Source organism: Caloenas nicobarica, chromosome 7, assembly GCF_036013445.1.
Source record: "Caloenas nicobarica isolate bCalNic1 chromosome 7, bCalNic1.hap1, whole genome shotgun sequence".
NCBI lineage: Eukaryota > Metazoa > Chordata > Aves > Columbiformes > Columbidae > Caloenas > Caloenas nicobarica.
In genome coordinates, this window is record NC_088251.1 from 21,776,484 (window position 1) to 21,792,960 (window position 16,477).

The 16,477-nt window shown below is 44.5% G+C and overlaps 2 protein-coding genes across 2 annotated transcripts in view; both read left to right on the forward strand.

Annotated features, from left to right (window-relative positions):
- TM9SF3 (transmembrane 9 superfamily member 3) overlaps positions 1-4,852 on the forward strand; it is a 49,231-nt gene extending 44,379 nt beyond the window's left edge. The window contains exon 15 of the mRNA XM_065639156.1: positions 1,588-4,852. Coding sequence (XP_065495228.1) covers positions 1,588-1,655 — 68 coding nt within the window. The 3' untranslated portion in view covers positions 1,656-4,852. The remainder of the gene's footprint in view (positions 1-1,587) is intronic.
- Positions 4,853-13,823: 8,971 nt separating this feature from the next.
- Positions 13,824-16,477, forward strand: part of TLL2 (tolloid like 2) — a 90,144-nt gene continuing 87,490 nt past the window's right edge. The window contains exon 1 of the mRNA XM_065638788.1: positions 13,824-13,974. Within this exon, the coding sequence (XP_065494860.1) occupies positions 13,824-13,974 (151 nt within the window). The remainder of the gene's footprint in view (positions 13,975-16,477) is intronic.

Here is a 16,477-nt window from a genome sequence, read left to right on the forward strand (position 1 = left end):
GCACAGCAAGCAGCTGCCTCATCTTGTGTGTGCTGTATTTGTTTTGATCAAACTCTACTTTGTCCAAGTTAGTAATACAAATCCCTAATTTGTGGGCCAGTGGAATAGTTGTCATGATATTTTTACAGCTTGAAATGCTGTGCAGCACAAAGGCTGACACCGCAGGCTCTTTACTGCTCCAATGGCATTGGAAGGATGCATCAGACTTGCCTTGTGCAGATTTCCTGATTAGATTTGAATGTTGGGCTTTTAGCCTTCTAAAAATCAAATTTTGTGAGAGCTCAGTGGCTGACCTCGTGAATGGTCTGGATTTAAAGAACACTTCAGGTTCTGAATAACTCCGTGGTCAGCAGTGCTGTCTGCAGGTCTGCATGGTGTTATTTTCTAAAGGCAGACTTCTCTATTTTAATAAAGTTTTAGCAGAAAACTTTTAGAGTTGGTTAGGCTTTTGTGTTTAACACATCTCATGCAAGACTGGTGCATCCCAGATCACCAAAAATGTCAGTTTATGCTTTGATCTGGGGTTTTCTGTATTGCTTCAGGGAAGCAAAAATATCTCTTCTGTTTAGAGTCTGTTCTGTACTGAGCATCCAAACATTTGATGTTAGGAGTTCTCTGTAGTGAGTTACAGCCCTGACTTCTCTATCCTTTTCTTGTGTTATTCTGGCAATCTGACAGCAGTTGTCTTTAATTCTTGCTTGATTGTCAACTTCTAACTTGAGACTTTGCCAAACTGACTTCCATGAGACTGATTTACTCTTAGTTTTGCTTGAAAGAGATGAAGATATTCCCTGTGGATATTGTAAGACAACAGTATTTACTGAGCCTGGCAAACCTGAGGTTCTGGGTTTGACTAGGCAGGTTACTGAAGCTCTTTCTGAGAAGAGGCCTTGGTCCAGTGCATTTCTTTCATTTTTCTAGACATCCTTAGTCTTGCAGTATTTTGAGTTTAGAATAAACTGTTGCCCCTATCAGAAACTCAGTGACCTGTTCTTTTATTACTGCTGTGACAATGCATACTCTGCTCGTGACTCTTACTAATTTGAAAACCACAGGTTGCAATTTCCTTTAACTACTAACTGCTACTAGTTTAATCTCTTTGTACAGACCTCCTTGGAGTTCAAGACTCCTGGGATGGGGGTATATTATTATTTGTGCCTTGTGGGAAGGAAAAAGCCATCTGCCAACAAAGCGCTCATCCAGAAGGCATGTAACTTATAATAAAAACCCTCCCTTCCATCCACCTTCCCTGCAGAGCAGGTGATTGTATGTTTTTTACCCTCTGTTCAGAAAAGGGGACCCAGTTATTGAAGCAGTAGGGGGGCTGCTATATTTATCAAGGCCAAGTGAGCATGGCCTCTTGGTAAGATGGCTTAATGGATTTAGATTGCTGGACTAGGGGAGTTCTTGCCAGACATTCACTGGGAGCATGGATAATTAGAGTTTGAGAACAAGTATTGCAGGTAAATAATTTTCTGTGTGTAGAGTGCATGCTTTATGTGGCTTTCTCTGTTTGTGTTGTATATTTCTGGCTTATTTTGATGATCTGCTCTCTAACATATTCAACGTTTTTGGTTTATTTTGCAGGAGCAATCGGTTACATGGGAACAAGTGCCTTTGTTCGTAAAATCTACACTAATGTGAAAATTGATTAAGGAAAAAAGAAAATTGAACTATGGATCAGTTCCTGTTTTCATGGGGACGAACTTGCACAACAAAAAGCGCAAGAAGAGATCTGGGTTTTAACACTGGGCACTATATGGGTCTCCATTTTGTGGATGGCTTAAAGTAACATCTATTTCATTGATCCTAGGTTCTTACTGACTGCTTTCTCCAACTGTTCACAGCAAATGCTTGGATTATATGCAGTAGGCATTACTACAGTATGTGGCTAATCTTCCCAAAAACAAAACCAACAACAACAACAAAAAAAACAAACGAAAAACCTAGCTCATTAAAGATGAATAGACTAGCTCTCTTCAGTGAAGAGGACAAACGGTTTATTTAAAGCATTTGTTCCATTCAATAAAAAGAGGGAAACTTGGCTGCTAAAACTACTTGATTAGTAGTCTTCCTGGTACTTAACAATTCTAAATTATGTAAAAATGCCGTTCCAGAAAGATTACTCTTCTGATTTTTACTGCCATTGCCAGGATAGGAGGTATGTTTTATATTTTGACTCCAGGTGCTTTTTGGTTTATTTGCAATATCAACTATACCCTACATTCATTTGTTTAAAAAATAATTTAAAAATATATAAAAAACCCATATGCATGTAATATATCAGCTATTATTCTAGTTGGACCAACTTCCCTTATTTATCTTTAAAGTAATATCCAGCTACATCTTAAATCCATCCAAAGAAAATACAGTCTGAAGACGGGATGTGTTCTCTGCAATGCAATTTACTGTACAGTTAGAAAGCAAAATGTTAAATGAAGAGGATTGTTTGTTTTTTGATAAACACTTTGAGGTCTAGATTAAAACAAAACCAACATTTTAACTGAATGTCTAAAGTGATTCTCCTTTTTTCCAAGTTAGTCTTGCTTATTTTTTTGTTTGGATTTGAATGAAGATTTTCCTTTAGACATTATACAAGGGGTAATAAGTGTATATAACAAACATTAAATAATGTAACTTAGGTGTAGATCCCAAATGTATTTGGATGTACAGATTTACTACAGAGTACTTTTCTGATGATTCGGTGTAAAAATGTGTGAATTTGGGTGGCTTTTTACATCTTGCCTGCCATTGCATGAAAAGTTGGGGTTTCTTCACAATGTGTGTATGTCATGCTTTTCTGTTCTGTTTCCTTCCTCAAGCTCTTACAGAAAATTAAATTTGTAATTTAGAACATTTTAATTTTTGTTAATCCTATCTGGACACTTGTGTAACATCAAAAGCAGAGTTGCTTTAGAGTGTTCAGAAAACTAAAATAAACTTTTCAGACAAAAGTGTTCTGATTGTGAAAGTAGATGAGTTTGCAATTGAAAGTGTTTGAAAAGGCAATACTGCTGGACACCAGTTTCTGTATACAATGGTAGTGTGGTTTTCAAATATCAAAATCCCATGCTTTAATTCAGAATTTTCTTACAACTGTATTGTGCAATACAGCTCCAAAGTGGATGACCAACCCAAAAGGTTCTTCTTGGCTGAACTGTTTGTGGAGAAATCTGTTGTGCGATCCAGCTAGTGTACTGAGAAAAGCAGGGGTAAGCGTGGACTGAGATAAATGGGCAAATAAAGGTTAAGTCTTTCTAAGATGACTGTTAAGTATGCACTGTATTTAGCTAGAAATATCCTGAATGTGTTTGTGACAGATCTGAGAGCCAGTCAGCTTGATTATTGTCATTTTTTATTTAGGCATCTGTCATATAGGGATGTTTTCATCAGTGTGGCTGTCTGAAATAGAGCACCTGCCATGAAGAAGGCAACTTCCTGAATTTAAAAAACGAGCGAAGTATTTGTATTGATTAGCACTGTATTGTCTCTCTATAAAAAGTACTGATAATGCAATAGCCACAAAGAGAAGCAGCCGTGCGTTGGCAGGATCGGGCTGGAGGTTGGGGGAACGGAGCTAACAGGTCACAGTGAGCAGCAATGCGTCCTGCTGGATATGGCTTCAGAAAAGCGTCTGAGCTTTCAGCTCTGATCTCTCTGGCCAATTTTAACCAATCTGTCAGAAAATAATTAAGTTTTGCTTCAAGTGAATGGTTGGTGGCTGTGGCTGAACACACTGCTCTGATGAAACAGAGCGAGTAAATCTTAACAGTTTGGTTTTTTTTTTAAAGTACAGGCTGATTTTAAAATGAGCTTATAGACTGGGTCAATGGTTAGTTTTCCGTTGTTCCAAAACGTGGAGACTAAAAGTAAAGAATGGGTGTTATACTAGTTCTTGCTAGTGCGTACAGCTGTGGGAAGCCCTCTTTTCATCCCTGTTCTTGTAAATCTGAAGTGAGAAGCCATTATCTCCACACAATAAATGCATTAAGTACTAGTACTCTGCTGCGATACAAGTTTTTTAAAGGGACTATTTTGATAATAGGTCTGTTTCTCTATTTAGAGCACTGCTGTGTGATTAGTCTATCAGACATGTCACTAAACCGTTTGTGAATTTCATTTAATCACTTTATAATGCCACAGAATGGTGGGCTGCCTACTTGCTTTCTCTATCCTCTGGCATTATTAGCTTTTGCATATCCAGATAGGACTGTATAGCTTTTAAAGTGACATTGAAAAGATACTTACTGCACAGGCATCGCTTTTGTTTTCTGCAAGCACGTTCCTCTGGAGTACTGTGTTTAAATAATTGACATTTTTATACTTCGACCCTAGCACGTCAGTAGGTTGGGGGGTTGCTTTGTTTTCCCCCTTCCTTTTGGTTTCTGAAGGAGTGCAAAATGTGACCAGTTTTCAACAGGTTGTCTTTATGGTTGCCGTTTGGGGCAAGGCTGTTTATTTGCCCCCCCTAGAACTGTGGATATAGCTTGAACCATCTTGCTTAATAGAATTCGGAAGCTCTCTGCTTAGATGATGTAGTCCTTCCTCTTTTATGGAAGAAATAAAGATCTTACAGCCAACGCTCCTCTTTCCATGGTTGTTTCTTAGGAGTTTCTGGTTCTTCAGTTTAAGCTTTTTGATAACTCTTCAGCTGGCCACTCGCTGCTTCTCTTCCCAACCCTGGATCAGAGGCCAAAAAAATGGGTAAATAGTTGTATAGCAATAGCCAGTCTTGATCAAATGCTTTAGATAAATAAGATTGTAAATCTTTTCAATTGAGACAGGGTGCACACAGAAAGCACCTCTGGTACTTCATGTATGAAAAGCCATGAACGCTGGATTGGAGATAATGGAGACTGCAAATAAACGTTACATTATGCTCTTTTTTTTCATGTCTGAATGTTTTGATGCAAGTGTCTATTAATTCCTCTCCAGAATTACATTCCGAAGTGTGTAAAGGGCGCACAATTAAGTTGTTTTCTGTATGATAGTCTAGGAGTATTTCTTTAACAGGTTTCAGGTTAAGCAAAAGAAAAAACAAACAGAACACATACACAAAAACCACCACCACCACCAAACAAACAACTCCAAACAAAACTATAACTTTGACTTTTATGCTTTTAGTGCTAAAACTGGGTAAAAATGATAGCACGTCATTACTCCGGAGGTAACACAAGTGAGAAAGTTACATTTTGCTGTGACTTCATCACCAGCATCCAGCTAAATTTGCCCAGCAAAGTATATATACACAGTTTCACTGAAGACAGCAAAATTGCATAACTGTGAGTCCATCAGCAAATCCTCCACTGGAATGTGTCCAAAAAGCATAAGCTTAAGAAAAGGCTCTGCTTCAGTCTGTGGACAACTGAATAGTTGGAGCTGGAGTGGAGGGGTCCTCTTATCTTGAATTAATTCTTTACTGTGCAGCCTGTGATTCATTTTGAAAGAGTTGTTTGGGACTGTGGGCTGGAGAAGGATTGCATTTTTTGATCCCTTGGATCTTTTCTAGCTAAATATACTACGGTAGCAGTGGTCTTGCAATGGCTGTTAGCAGTGCCGCTGTCTGAAACAAGTGTCTCCTCCCAGGGTCAGCACTGAAGTCACAGAAACCACCGCTGTTGCTGGACCTCTGTTGGAACAAAGCCCCATTGTAAAATTTTGAAGCAGCGCAGTGATGGCTTGCATTCCTCAGGAGCATCTTTTCTCAAAAAAAAAAAAGTTTTGATGCCATTTGTTTTCCAAAGGCAGAAGTGTAGAAACGAGCCTTGCAAAGGAATCTTTGCTTTCTGCTAAATAGCCTCAGTGATAAAGTTCTCCTAATTTTCTGTGGAGAGTTCTGCAAGTAGTTCTTCGCATCTCACAGTTTTATGCAGGAGGTGCTTTTTCAGTGGGGGGAAGGGGCTGTTACAGTATTTATTTTTATGACTAGTTAGGTATATGGTTCTGAAAATTTTCTTCAATGTTTAGGTTATGGCATGTGGAACAAAAAAAAAAAAAAAAAAGGAGAACCCCTGAACCTGGAAGACTTTGCGTAGTTCTAGTAAATTCAAGCAGTCCTGGGAGAGAATCACTTTAAAGGGCAGAAACTCAGTTGAGCAAACACTAAGAAAAAGTTGTTTTATCTAGTGGACTAACCTGTTTCAAAGGCAAGCCTCTGGAGACAGATCTGCAGTCAGACTATCATTTGCCCCCAGCCCCGTACCAGTTATGGTCTTTTCACCAGTGTATTTGCCATGGTGCAAGGCTTTTGCAGTAAGCCGAAGGGCTCATCTGTCATGAGCAAACCGGCTGTTTGTTTTTACAAGTGGTTTTGGCTCGTTGATAGGTACATTTTCTCACCAGCTCCTAGTAATGCAATACAGAGCAAGATGTCAAATATCTCTGAAGGTTCTACCATTCTGAGGCTTCATTTCTTATGGAAAACAAACTCATGGGAACTTTCCTTACATTCTTGATGGAAGATCTCCTTCAGGACCTGGGGCTTGGAGCATTCCAAACATAACTATGCAAATTCATACTTACCCTTCAGCTGGTGTTGCATGACTATGGCATTCTATAATAGAAAACAAATGCATTATTAGAATTGAGTGTTTATGTGCAATAAACAAAATACTTAATTTTACAGAACTGTTATTTTAGGGGGGATGTCTTAAACATATTCCTAATTTAAAGAAAAACCCTTCTAATATTATGAGTCATGCTCACCCATATGATGCAGTAGGTGCCTTGACAGATTCCAGTTCACCAAAGCATAGACTCAGGCCCTATAAATTTGAAACGCTTGTGCTGGGTCTGGGCCAGAAAGTCCTGTCTCTAGTAGTTCTGTCTAACAAGCCGACCAACCTGGAAAAACACACTACAGTTAGGCACCACGCTGTGATTTTTTTTTTTTCCGTGAAGGCTGTGTGTCGCAAGATTTTACTTGGTTTCTGAAAAGTTTTGAGAGCTGTAGTAACTTTCTGAGAAGCTTCCAATCATGGCTGAGAACATCATGCAATACTGAACTCAAGGAAACTTCTGGGGATGCTCATTCTCATTTCCCTAAACGTTTGTCTTGGAAATTTCAGAGTTGTGTGATGTACTGAAGCATTAGACAAGGCACGGTGGTTTTCTGGGCTACTAGAGATGTAATGCTGCTTCTGAGTTCATTTTATGCTGTTTTTTCATTCCGAAACACCACAGTCTTGGTTTAGCTGTATCACTTTATTGGGCTGGGAAAAATGGTTAAGTCCTACCCGTGGGATTATGTTATTAGCTTAGCGTGAGGCTTTTCTTGCTTTGCTCCAGAGGAGTAGCTACAAGAATGGGATGGAGATTTTCTCATTTCCCGTCTAACGCCTGGCCAGAAGTTGGCAGGTGAATTAGTGAGCATTACCTACTGTTTGCTTTAAGAAGAGATCTGACAGTTTTACAGAGACAGACACCCATTTACCTGCAAGAATTGCAGGCTTTTATAATAAGATATTGAAGAGATGCTATTAGGCTACTTAAGTTCTGCATTTGGACTCTGCAGAGCCAATTTTAGTAATTTGAATTGCTTAGATGAAAGTTGACTTTTGTTGAGATTTTTTTCCTGTTTTATCTCACTACCAGAAAGTGATAAAAAACCACCTTTGAATGCAAAATGTGCAACCTTTTTGTATGATATGTATAGTGAAATAAAAAATGAAAAAGGAAGTCACTATTCCTTGTTTTAGCGAACTAAAGAGTGACATGTAACATGAACCTAATTGAAAGTATTGCTTGCCTAACGAATGAAATATCTGCATGTTCTCTGCACGAGCCAGGTGTGTGATTTGGGTGCAATTTGTGTTACTACAGATAAACCTATGTACAGAAAATTTGTGCAGAAACAGTAACTGGGAAACTTCTCTAAGGTAATTCTCCAAGAAGCAGCATCTCCACTGTTTCAACAGATTCATTAAATTCTACACACTGTTGTGCAACAGCCTGAACTCAGGTAGTGTGCGCTACCAGCCCCGGTAGTGGATGCCTGCAGGTGAGCAGGTAACTGCAGCTATCCCAGCTTTGCCTCATAGTAGAGGCTCGGAGAAATGTTTTTACTTTCCTGGATCCATCCCTTTTGGGTAAAGAGAAAAAAAAATACAGACAGATTTTTCCCACGACAAAAAATTCTCTGGAAAGACCAAATGATTCACCTTTCAGAATTTTGAACTCCAGAGATACTTTTCCAACAGTGTTCTCCTGCCTCCCTACTTAACCGTGCGACAGAGATCACCAAGCTTTGCTCGGTGCTTTCCAACCGATTCCTGCGTGAACCCTGAAAATGGAGCTGAAGTGAATTTACATCAGTTCCATGTGCTTCAGTTTGGGAACCACTGGTCAAGCCCAAATTCGTATTTCCAGATAAGACAGATTTCTCCCCCTCCCTCCCACGGCTTCTCTGACTACAGCTCAAAAATACCATGGAAGTAGCTTGTTTTCCCTCACGCAGTTTAAGGATTACAGTAATGATGGGAAAACGTGTTGCTTTTTGAGATGGGATGACTTAAAATCTTGTCTGCTGCTGCTTTGGTAAACAAAAAGGAATTTTCCAGCCATCAGTTACTTACTCCTCGCTTCCTGAAGTGTCACTGCTCATGTATAACAGGGCTACATTGTGAAATGTATGTTGAGTTGTTTATGCACAGGCGAATGTGCCTGTGACTGCAGTGAGCTCTGCACAGCGGATTTCGGAACCCCTGGAACACGTTTAAGCACATACATGTGAACACCTTTAAAAATGCCCTTTGTGTACTGGGTCATTTAACCTTAAGTGAGGTAGTCCTGAGTGGCGGCGCAATAAACTTGATAAAAAAGAGCAACCCACCCCCAGCCTACTGCAGGAGAGACTAATGGGTGATGGAAGAACAGGGATCGATATTCATTTTATTACCTGGATTTGTCAAGCTGGTGAAGGTGTCCTAAGAGGGGTAGACTCCAGGAGTGATGAGGGGAGTCGAGAGCAATTGGCTGCCAGGTAAAACCAGATGCGGAAAATGGGCAAAAGGGGATGAGGAGAGTGACCAGGCTTTATCTGTGTGGGAAGCCTGTAGTGGCACTAACAGAGTGAAGAGCCTTTGGCAGAGTGTCAGGGAGCAGGGGCAGGCTCTGCAGAGCCCCAGCGCTGCCCGTGGGAAGGGATGCACGGCACATCAGGTTATGCCTGTAGCAGGGGTTGTGTCCTACTGAAAAATGAAGCAATGAAATAAGCAGAAGTGGGGAGTACTGGAAATGCAGAGGGGAGAGGAAAGAGAATACTTTGGATCAAGAGATGGGATTCAGCTCTCCAGGGCTCTATCTGCCCTTGGAGTGGGGATGTACATGGAGGAAGAAATATCTTTATATGCTTGGGGAGCTGAGACTGGAAAAGGAAATCTGCTTGTAAACCTGGAGACAGCTGAGGAATCTGCAGTGGGACAGGCTCCAAAGGAGTCGTGCCTCAGTCACTTTGTTAGAAGATTTGATGGACCCAAGTGTTAGCAAGAGGGAAGAAGCAGGTCTTGTGGAAAAACTAACAAACTTGTGTGTCCTCGGGACATGTTGTGTGCAGGGATATTCCATCAGTGCTAAGTAGCTCCCACACAGCTTTGCTCGTGGATGCTGTTCAGAAAGAGCTGCATGCATTTGTGCTCAAGGAGGCTTGAAAAGACAGTGGATTTTGTTTGCATGTGTCGGGCAGGAGGGGATTCTGCAAAGCAAAAGGCTGCCTTTGGCAGTGGGGGATATAGATCATTTTGTTTTCAGATAGTTAACTCTTGGTGTCACTGGTCACACTGCTGGTGTGAAACTTCAACTGACTGTTTCACCAGCTCAGATGAAAAAGATACTTTCACAGGGATTTTTATGTTCCTTATTTTCACTGAGGTGGCACCTGCCAATCAAGATGACATGAGCTGATCTTTTAAGCACTGAGAAGCAGTCATTACTCTGCGTGAGCTGCTTTGGCTGCTGGTTGCAAAATGCTATGATTGTTACTGAGAACGATTTGTGGAAGCATTGAGCAGCTCTCCATGTTAGCGAATGGACATCCAGAGTATGCTGTAATGTGATAACTTTTCTGTTTGCATGTGGATGACAGTAATAGACTCCTCTGAACTCCCTCACAGGCTCATCTAATCGCACAATTAAGGATCCACATTTTATTTTACTCCCTTCCTCTTTCTCCTTCAAAGCTGTGAGATGTCCTCTTGTATGTCCATCCCTATCCATAATAGAGCTTCTATATGTAGAAGAGGTTGGGCTCCCCAGCACAGGTTGCCATCCTGGAAGAGGTCAGCAAACAGTTGCCATGTGGTCAAAAGACCTTGTTCTCAGTGGTGACAGCCCCGATCTCCACACTGCTGCCAAGGGCTGCACTCGCTCTGCTGATCTGTGGTGCTGACCAGGGAAGCCCTTGACCCATCCTTGTAAGTGTTCGGGCTCTTGTTTTCCAGCTTCCCACACCCTCAGAAAGTAGCACTGCCAGGACCTTCTCTACAGAGAAGAGAGAAAGGATCATCTGGTGCCCTTATAGGTATTGCGGGTTCTTCTGAAGCACAGAAGGGGATCAGCTTTTCCTTTTAAAATAACCATGAGGCTCTGGTCTTTGTCTGACAAAGTAATAGAAAGTAGCATCCTAATGCAGAAAAAGTTATTAGCGTTACTGGATATTTCGTGTACATTCCTCTTAAAAAACGCCCAGTGATGGAAATGCCCTTGGTTCTTCATGGCAGTCTGCTTTAGGGCTTCGCTGTTTTGCTGCTAGAAAGCTTGCCTGAAACCTAAGTCTTCCTTGGTGCAGCTGATGCTTAATTTTCTTCTACATATTTGAAGAGGGCTCCTGTCTTTTCCTCTGTCCTGTGTGCAGGTCTCAGCTCAGGTCTTCCAGATTTGTACCTAAAGCCCCTGGTAATCTCCTGCTAAGGTGGTGAGAGCAAGAGCAGCAGCAAGATGCTTCTATGCAGATGAGGCCTTGAGTGCTAGACTGGCTTCCAAAATTACCATTCCTTTCCTTGTTTCTGTTCAGAACACTTGTCAATGGATCGGTCAGCTGCATTTCAAATCTTCACAAGTTGGGTGAGAATATATCTTCTTTTAGGGCTTCTGTTCAAAGTGCCCATATTCTCCAAGCTTGATCTCAACAGGTGGATTTGGTGTTACAGCCCCAGTTTGGTGAGCATCAGTGAGGAGTGAAGGGCAGAGAGTTTGGAATGAGCATCCTCAGGGAGAGCAAATGGCTAGGCAGGTATCCAGCATCAGCAGCAAGTCCTAGTCACAGCCTTGACTCATCCATTGAACTGTGTTCCTATTATTCCTGTTTTCACCTCATTTTGCCAAGATTGATACAGCAAAGGGATGTTTCACTCTTTCAGTGAAAATCTGAGACCTTCCCCATGCATGGTTTCTCTGTCCACCCTGTGAGTGACTGGGCCCCTGGAGCAGCCTGGACTTCCCCTCATGGGTGGCTCGGACACCCCCACCTACTGATTTTGTCCTTCAGGTTTCTTCTCTGACCTTCTGGGACCTGCTTTGAAGCACAAGGTGGAGTAAATATGGTGTGTCTTCTGCCCAGCTATTGCCAGAACTGCTGTAAAAGGCTAAGTGCAGGTCTTGGGTGTTAGCATGGACCAGCTGCTGTGTTTATTTGGCCCACAGCCATAAATGGCCAGTTTGCTCCATCTCATATCACAGTTCAAAAAACAATGAGAAAGATTTTGAGGTGTTGGTGAATACTTGACTGCCGTCACCTTGATTACAGCCCCCATAAAATGCAGATAAGACAGAAAAACATTTATGTTAGAAGCTTTCCTCAGGGTGATTCTTGTGCAGAGGGTAGGGTCACATCCATCAAGTGCACAAAAACCTCCCATGCCATAAAGATTTTTAGAGTGCCCTTACTGTAATGTACTTTGCTGGTAGTTGTTTACATAACATCTAGATTTCATTAATATTTTTCTTGACTTCCCTCCCAGAGTAGCTATGCAGGTAGCTGGTAGCAGACTCTGTCTCCTCAGTGCCGTGTGTTACAGAAGTCAGGTGGAGAACCTGAGGCTTGGGGTTGAAAGTGGGCAACTCGTGCCAGTCTCCCCATGGGAGGGAGTCTCCTCCATGCTCCCCAGCCAGCTGTTTGTCTTTACCCGATGGGCTTTTCACCAGTTGTAGAAAACTCTGGTGCCTTCGATCAGCAGAGTTTTTGACCGTGGTCTTCGTGCCAGGGTTTGATGCAGCCTTTTTGGCCTCTGTGAAGGTTTGGAGAGGATATTAATTTCCTGACTTTCTCTTTTCTGGGAAGCCAATATTAAATGTGGGGTGGAGGGGAGAGGCAGGAGCAGTCTGCAGTAGCCTGCGTTGCTGCTGAGGAGATGCCTGAATCATGTCGTGCTTTTCATGCCCAAGAATCATTCACTGCTGTAGACCAGAAGTGACAAATGTATGGATAGCTGATGGCAAGCCATCGTCTGCCTGAGTGAAGGGAGGGTTTGGAGCTGATGCTGTAATGGGAAAGACTGCTCGAGGATCCTGCGGTGGGAGCTCGGAAGTACGCAGCTGAAGGAGCGAAGAGTTAATGGCACAGGGAGACTGTGGTATGCACGTTCACCCCAGGAACCACCGACTGAGCTTGTACACTTGTCAGCTCTCCTCTGCTCACCAGTATAGCGTCTGTACTGTCTTTGCCTAATGCTGTGTCCGTTGAGCAGCATGAGGATAGGTGGGTGACCCGTAACTATTGCTGCAGCCTCAGACCGTAACATCTTGTCCAAGCAGCAGCTGCCTGTGCGGTGTTAAATTCAGACTGAAGCACCTGGCCCTTGTGAGATGACTCTGAAGACTCTTCAGCATCCAGTGAGGTGGCTGGGCTTTGCGCATCTGCCGTTTCCCTACAGAGTCACTGTTCAAATAGCAGAGACATCCTGCCTCTGTGGACTACCTCCACCACAAGCCAGCAGCCCTGGGGTACGATGCTTTCCAGTGTGCTCTGCTGCCAAAGGTGTCTGAGATACCACACAACCTCAGGCAGCTGCAGTCCCCCAGTTCAGATACCACAGGGTAGATTTTGATGCAGCTGAGCATCTCACACAAGATCCATTTTCCCGATTTCCCAAGTCTCACTGCCATATGGATCATCCCAAAGCCCAAACTTCCAGTAAATCAGCCCAGGTGCCCCTGAAAGCTGCTGTAATGTGCTCAAAAAGATGGGGGGAGGGATAGATGCACATCCTCATGTTTTGCCCCATCTTTCTTAATTTCTCCTATTCTTTAGTTTGTCTTTTTTTTTTTTTTTTAACCCCATCTTTCTCCATTCACAGCCTCGCAACTCCCCTTATGCACCGGTTTTAAGGCCGCGATGCGAAATATTGGGGTTTTTTTTTCCCGGCCGTTTCCCTTCGTTTCTCTTTCCCGGCCGTTTCTTCTTTTTTTTTTTTTTTTTTTTTTTTTTTTTTTTTTTTCCCGAGCCGTTTCTCTTGGGCCGCCCCTGAAGCGACGATTATTTTGAGGGGGAAAAAAAAAAAATAGTAACAGTTAAAAAATTTAAAATAATAATAATAGTTATTGTATCCGAGCATTTGTCACCCGAGTGCTGCAAGCGGGAGAGGGAGGGGGTTCCCCGCCCCCGACGGACCCCGTAGCCCCGCCCGGCCCGGGGCGCGGGTCCCCCGCGCCCCGGGCCGGGCGGGGCTACGGGGTCCGTCGGGGGCGGGGCAGAGGCGCGGGCATGGACGCGATTGGCTGGCCTCGCCTTGAGTGACAGCGGCAGCACCCCCCGGCCGCCTCCCGCGGCGGGGCTGCTGGCGCCGCGCAGTGCCCGCAGCCCGGGCAGCCGTGCCGCCCTGTCCGCCGCTATGGGCCGCGGGGCCGCCCCGCTCCGCCGCCTGCTGCTGTCGCTGCTACTTCTACCGACGGCGGGGACGGGCGGAGGGGGAGCCGGCTTAACGGTGGGGCAACCGGAGGCGGCGGAAGAGGTGATGGAGTACCGCGACCCTTGCAAAGCCGGTAGGGGAGCGGGCGGGATGCAACTCCGGGAGAAGTTTGCGAGCACGGAGGTGGTGGTGGGCAGGTGGCCCTGCGAAGCGCTTCTCGGTACTCTGCTGCCGCCCGGTACTGCGCGGCGGGACCGGCCCCGGGCTCAGCTGGCTGCGGCGGGAGCCCCCCGGCCGGGAGCCGCCTCGGCATCCCCCTGCCCTCCCAAACCCCAGCGGGCACCCGGCGAGCTCCCCCGCTGCTCCCCGTCCCGCCGGAGCGGGAGGGTTCAAGGTGCCCCCCAGCCGGTGCTCCCGCTGCCCCCGTTACTTGCGGGTTGCAGCCCCGAGCCTTGGGTTTTTAAAAAAAATTATTCCCCGCTTCCCCCCATCTCTTCGCTCACCCACCTGTTATCCACCCCCTCCCCTACGCGAGATCTCTGCAAAACCAGGGAAATGCCCGGCGGTGCTTTGCGGTTTGGTCGTGGTGGTGTTTTGTTTTGTTTTGTTTTTTCTCCCCCATATAAGCGCTTTTCTGCGCATTTTTTGCAGCCTGTTGGCAGCTGTTTCAACTTGTCCCGGGGTCTGTCCGGCCCGCAGTTGCGGTGCGTGCCCCGGAGAGGCAGGAGCACCCGGCACACGGTGGGGGCCGGCGCGGGGGCTCTCCCGGGGCTCCCCGGCGGGCAGGGGCCGGTGCGACCAGCCCCGGGCTCCAGCCGAGCCTCCCGGTGTCTCCACATACTTTCTAGCTGCCTGTGTGCGAGTTACTGCATCCCCTCCAGGAAGCCTCCAGCTGCTCTTTCCATCCCTTTTTCAGAAGTTTTCGTTCCCGTGTTAGATTACACTCAGTTGTTCCTGAGCTCGTTGTGACCCTTTTAACCGTTTGATTTCTCCAAGAGCTTCTGTCACCTCTAATATGTTAATTCGAAGGGAATATGAACCCAGGTTTTCTCTTTGGAAAGCTAGGTGGTACTCTTGATCTGACTGTCGCTGCTTTTGGTTCCAGCCGTCAGTGAATGTTGTGGTCTTGTGAATTGCTTCTCTGCTGGGAAACTGGCAATCAATACCTTGTAAGTCTTGTTTCACTTACTGATAACTTTGTGCAAAGCCCTATTTCCTTAATACTGTAGGAGTCGAAAAAAGAAAGGAGTTTCTTTGCGTGTGGTGTAGTTGGTCTTTTGAGTTGGGGCTTTGCCCTCTGAATGCTCTCCTAGCTGTTCCTCAGTGTCCCTTGGTGATAGCTTCCCTTGTTATCAGCTCTCTCCTGACTGCTTTTAGGGGACTTGTAGCTGTACCTGCTCACATAGATGAGCTCTGTCATGACAATGTCTATTGGAGCTTTTCTGTCTTGTATAGCAAGTTGTTTAACTGGCCTTGCATGCCAGCTGCGTTGCGAGTGGTAGATTTTATTCCAAAATTCAACTCGGTCCTCTTCGCTCCACAGAGCATTTTTTGCACAAAGCATTCCACGATCACTAAGTAATTTGTGATTTCGTATATGGTTTGGTGGATTTTTTTTTAAGTCCTTCCGAATCAATATTGGACCCAGCACACCAAAACATGCATTGTTGTATTTGTGCCTGCTTCTAAATGGCAATGAATTCATCTCTCTCTCTCTTTCCAGTGAGACTAGGTGTTAGTGATGCAACTATGGTTCGAACCTGGAGAGCTGCAGGTACAGTGCTTTGGCTTTCCTGTCTGAAAACGTATTATCCTTGTTTTCCCTGAAGAATTATGGTATCATCTCCAGTGTGTCTCACTTATATTTGGGACTGTTGGGTATTACTGTCAGGTCAAGTATGCAGAGGATGAGGAATGCTCCTTTAAGGACCATGTGGAGAACATTTACTTTAATTGACCTACCTACATCAGACAGTGAACCTGTGACAGAAAAGGAAAAAAAAAAAAAGTCCCCACCTGTCATTTACCTGCCTTTGCTGTAAGACCCTTTCTTTCTCCTGCAGTCCCCCCATCTTCCAGGCTCTCTACCTCTCATTTCTGCATGTATGCAGAGAGGAGCCTGGATTGCAAAAGGCAATCTCCCTTCATTGTACATCCTCACCTCCTCTCCTAGTAGGCAGAAAAACCTTATGTGTGTTATTCCTGTCAGTTCCATTCAGTCAGGATCAATTGCACAAATGATCTTTATATTCTGACTTCTCAGGGTTTGCGTCTAATACTTTTCCAATGTGTTCTTTCCAATAGAGAGGAAGGAGTGAACAAGAGCTCTGGAGGTCACACAGCCCTTTTCTGGAGCCCAGGGCCAGGCTGGTGTTTCTGACAGTGTGGGCACACATCTGGTTTTGGTGGGGGCTGCCAGGCAGCCTGGCCTTGTGTTGCTTTGGCTTTCCTCTTGTCTGACCTGAGGCCCCAGAACTGCAGCTTAACTCTGCTTTTCTCCCCCAGTCTGTGTGTGTGTGGAGAACAACATGGTGCCTTCTGCTTTGCTGCAGCATTTTCCACCGGTGAGCACTGTTAGCCAGCTTTCTCATGTTTCAGTCGTCTTTTCTATGAATGGTATGACTGTCTCTTTCAGC